Below are 4,745 nucleotides of genomic sequence, written 5' to 3'. Positions count from 1 at the left end.
TAATCTTTCAATTCGACATCATTGATTCATTAGGTTCAAATTACACTAAAAGGAATAAAATCCGGAGTACAGGATGTAAGTTCTTACAACAAGAAAAATAATGAAGTTCTAAGATTTAGTTACATAATGATAAACTAAAACGGTAAACTCCAGCGATGATAACTTAGCCTATAGTTCATAATGGTGTGCCTGCACTGCAAAAATAAGTTCCGCCATCAGATGATTAATATGGGGAGGTCACACTAACCAATAAATGCTTATAAAAACAATACTGCATATTATCAAAGCTTGAAATGAAATAACCATATATAAATGGGTCGCATGAACGAGGATCTGGTGCTTGCAATGTAGAATGCAGTTTATACTAGTTTGAGTTCTTACTCGAATTTAATTAAACAAATACTGCTAAAATATATAATTGGTATTCAATTCCCGATCCGCATGCTTCTAAATTTTGATAGACACCAATCTGACTTGGTACAAAGTGAAAATACTACACGAAGAAGTATCAGTTTTACTGGTGGAAGAACATTATATTCCTAGTGTTTTTAAGTTGCTGAGACCCAAAATTTGAGGGAAACCGAGAAAAACAGAGAGATTGAGGCAACTTTTATCTTATCATTCATTAACTGATAATCTGAAACATCAATGAATCATATTTATGGGAATAGATAGAAAGACGTCCTCTAATTGTGAAGTAATCTTCATGTGTGGCACCCTTGGTAAAGCAGTACATCATTTGGGGCTCTGAATCATGAAAACAAGAGAAATTAGAATTCATGAAATTTCATAAAGCAATCTATGATGCAGAGAAATTATAATCCCAAAAGCAGTTAACATGCACAACATCGAATAGACCAACAAACTCTTTTCAAAGATATTCATACCAAAATACAGAAAAAGTAAACTGTTACCCAGAAATAAACCAAGGAAGACAGAAACCAAAACGAAACTAAGTAAATTGTTACCCAGGAAATAAACAAGCAAGACATTCATGCATATTGAATTATAGTTACTGATACCCAAATTCAGTCTCAAAATTTGAGAGGATTCCATGAGTTTACACCTACACAAGTTTAAGGTTTCTTAAACACGAAGTTTCTGAGTTATCTAGCAAGTGATATCTCAACTGCTTACCTTCCCTTGGGCTCAGTTTGTTCTCTTAATCCATTTTGTACGGGTGAATGTGCTGAGTCCCCATTGGACTCGGCTTCTGCAAGAATGAGGTTGCTCAAATTTTCCCTATTAGGAACTAAAGTTGGACTACCACGATTTTCAGTAGATTCCTGGGGAACATTTTCAGCCGTTTCTTTTAACTGCCACCATATTGAAAATTATTGGTGTTAGACCAGTAACTATATGCAAAATAAAAACATTTACAAATGAAAATATCTGCAAATCCCTACACCACCCGCATCACAAAGTGCCTAACATGCAAATTGTTAAACAAGTCTTTTGCAATTACTTCTTTTTTTTTTGGCAGATAAGGGAACTCAAAAATTTGACCGCTGGCAAGTGAATGTTAAGGACACTGGATACACAGAAAAAATCAATGAAGGATGCTACTTAAAGAACAGAACAATTTTCACCTGTGCTGTGAGAGATTTGATCACTTCTTTTGCAGCTTTACATTTTCCAGTTTTATCCCCTGCTACCATGGTGGCTTCCTTTAGCTGCTTTGAAGTCCTTTCTAACCCGGCTTCTAGAACTGCGGATTTGTGGGTAAGCTCCTCTACCTACAGAAAGCTTACAAGTCACGTATTACAGTAAGATATTCCCTTGTTACGTGAGAAAATACAATAAATTCAGCATAGCTTGCACTAAGGCCTCGCCAAAGGTTTACATTATCACAAAATAATGATGAAAGATTACGATTCCTGAATATTGAGTGACAATATGATCTAGTGGGTTTAAGTATTTGACTGATAGATACAACAAAAACAAGAGTTCAAAACTAAATCATATCAAGAATAGACGTCATTGCTAACACAACGTAAGTAAGCAAAGTGAAGATAGCACATAGATGACTGCACTCTGATTTTCGTATTAAGCATATAAAAAGATATACATGTGCTCGTAAGTCGCTGTTTCCATGTTTTGAGTCATCGTTATCTACTTCTGGTGTAAGAACACAGTCATAGCTGGGCTTGGCGTTATGGACCGAGGAGGACTTTCCTTCTTAGAAACAGGAGATGATGCCCGGGAAGCTAATATTAAAGTTAAAATCATGAGAACGCAACAAAGAGGCATACAAGATAACAAGGCATGCCAATATTTAATAACTCTATTTTAAAACTAATATATTAGTATTAAAGGATAAATAGACAAGACTAAAACATTTAGACTGCTGCATGCAGGGACTAGTATGTTTCTGTTCATATGATCAGGGGCGGAAAAAATATTTGTACACAAGTTCAAACATGCCCATCCTCACATCTTATACCTTCCCTACCATTAAGTAAGTTTAAAAGAGATAAAACAAAAATAATACTTGAACACACAGTACATATGTGTAATTGGGATTATAAATTACAATAGACAGTTGTCACTGATCTCAGAAACAAAGTCAAAACCGATACTTCCCAGATTTCAAATAAACACAGGTTGTCATTGAAATAATCAAGGGACAAAAAAAATTAGGTGAAAAATTATCAGTCTGATTGATAAATTGGTACATCAATCCCAGGTGACGGCTTATCTACATTTATCCTACCCCACTAAAGTAAAACCCTTCACGGTGTTTAACACATTTTTTCTGATGTTAATATGATTAACCTTCTTTTTAACTAAATGTATTGAGAACTCAGCAAGATAATGGCCAATCATTTCAGTTTGACTTCAACCTGGTTAAATGTCTTACCATTGTAAATCCCAACGATGCTACCAATCATCTCAGGAGCTATGATCGTGTTTCGAATGCGAGTCCTTAAAGGTTCTAGCTTCTCACCTTGAGGGGCATCCCTTTTCTGTTCAAAATTATCAAATGATTCATTAATCAAAATCGAATTTAAAACAACTATTGCAAATTAAGAATATCGAATATGGGAATCACTATAACACAATCCATTTAAGCACTTGAGGTGTTCTTATACGTTTCTACATAGGACTTTTTGAGATTCAAATAAATGGCAAACTTCCGAGAATAGTTACTACAAGTACTAGAACAAAACTGAGACAAAAATTTAATCAGTCGTCTGGATAAAAATTGCCCATTTTCCCCTCCCCCTTGCATATAATTCAACTTTTGTATGCAACACTTTTGCACCCAAGTGACCTCCTTAACACCGAGATACAAAAGAACAGGACAGGTAATGTTTTTACACAAAATCAGCAAAACAGAGATGTAACTGAGGTTAATCATCATGTATCCTAATCAGGCCGATTAATCTATTATCCATGTGAGAAACTAAAAAATATGAAGGGACTGCAAATATAATCCAATGATCTAATGGTCGTAATGATGCATGTAATGAAATGAGGAGTAAAAGATAGAACATCCGGATGTCAAAAATGAACAAGGGGTCGGGTTTTGCTGGTTACAGAAGCCTACTCAATAACCTAGAATTGGGTCAAGACAGTTACACCATTCACTACAGAAAGTATGTGTTTATGCAGGACACACATCTATTACCATTCACCACACAAATGAAAATTAATAACTCAACCATCATCTATAGAAAGATCAAGATCAAAGAGAGCAAAAATTAATTATTGCCAAAACCTAAACTTCGCTGAAATCCACTTTTAAAGCTTAAATTTCTTTAAACAGACTCTTGGTACAATAAAACAAAATACTTATGAATCAAACACAACTGATATGTACAAGACATGATAATAAGCAATTAAAAATTGCATTCCATATAATTAGTCAGACAAACCTCAACATCAAGTGGGATTGTTATAATTTGAACCATGACCTATCCTGCAAAAAAAATTTACAAAAGAAAAAATGGTTAGAGAATTGCATATTCGAACAAAATCAAAAACCCCCTTCTAAGTTTCAATCTTTATGATTTTTCTATTGTAAAATTAATAACACCATAGATCTAAATGAAAAGGGCGTTCACCTTGGAAGCAACAACTTCAACATCAAACCCAAATCTGCAAACCACAAAAGCCCCCAATTATTCGTGATGTTTAAATGAAGTCTGGAGTTAAAAAACTCACAAAAGATTTAAGAAGAAATGATACGAAGAATTACCAACAATTCCTAATTGAAGAGTAGCATCCAACCGAAACATCTTCACTGATTTCTATTACTCTTCACCAATGATTTCTGTTACTACGGAATAATAGTCTTGACAAGTATGAAACTATAAAAATTAGGTTTATACCTTTTGATCTTCGATAGAGAGTTAGGGTTTTCTGATTGTGATGATAAAAAATAAAGATAGGGTTTTCTGATTTTGAAGAAAAGGGGTTTCGGGTCTCCTGCGAAGATTTTTATTTGTTTCAAACAGATTTAGATGCAGATTTTAGCAGCAGAAACAACAAAAAATATTTAGAGAGAGGGAGGGAAAAAAAAAGCAGATAAACAGACAGTGGAGGGATTTTCAATTTTGATTTATCAACCTTAGAATCATCATCTCTGAAATCATGTAATCTTTTGGTTCATGAAGGGCGATTAGTTTTGGTGAGTAATAACAGAGAGAGGTGAAGAAGGTTCACGGAACAAAACAATTTCTCTTTCTTGTTCCGAGAGAGAGGAGAAATAATAGAGATGAAGAGATAACGAGAGTGGTGGG

The 4,745-nt window shown here is 34.4% G+C and overlaps 1 protein-coding gene across 4 annotated transcripts; it reads right to left on the bottom strand.

Annotated features, from left to right (window-relative positions):
* LOC113350179 lies at positions 1–4,745 on the bottom strand. 4 transcript variants are annotated; one of them, XR_003360651.1, is made up of 7 exons: positions 4,202–4,745; positions 4,068–4,101; positions 3,879–3,922; positions 2,861–2,966; positions 1,590–1,746; positions 1,138–1,316; positions 1–747 (listed from the first exon to the last, which is right to left on the bottom strand). XR_003360651.1 is itself a non-coding variant. In XM_026594272.1 (7 exons), exons 4-7 carry the CDS (start codon positions 2,861–2,863, stop codon positions 705–707), a joined length of 372 nt encoding a protein of 123 aa, XP_026450057.1. In that variant the 5' UTR covers positions 2,864–2,966; positions 3,879–3,922; positions 4,068–4,101; positions 4,202–4,745; the 3' UTR covers positions 1–704. The 4 variants fall into 4 exon arrangements, 3 of the variants coding, with proteins under 3 accessions (XP_026450057.1, XP_026450058.1, XP_026450059.1); XM_026594272.1 differs by having other exon boundaries at positions 1,590–1,736; XM_026594273.1 differs by having other exon boundaries at positions 1,590–1,736; positions 3,879–3,917.

Source organism: Papaver somniferum, chromosome 2 (assembly GCF_003573695.1).
Source record: "Papaver somniferum cultivar HN1 chromosome 2, ASM357369v1, whole genome shotgun sequence".
Classification (NCBI taxonomy): domain Eukaryota; kingdom Viridiplantae; phylum Streptophyta; class Magnoliopsida; order Ranunculales; family Papaveraceae; genus Papaver; species Papaver somniferum.
Note: the sequence above shows the minus strand (reverse complement) of the source record. Positions and strands in the feature narration are given on the sequence as shown.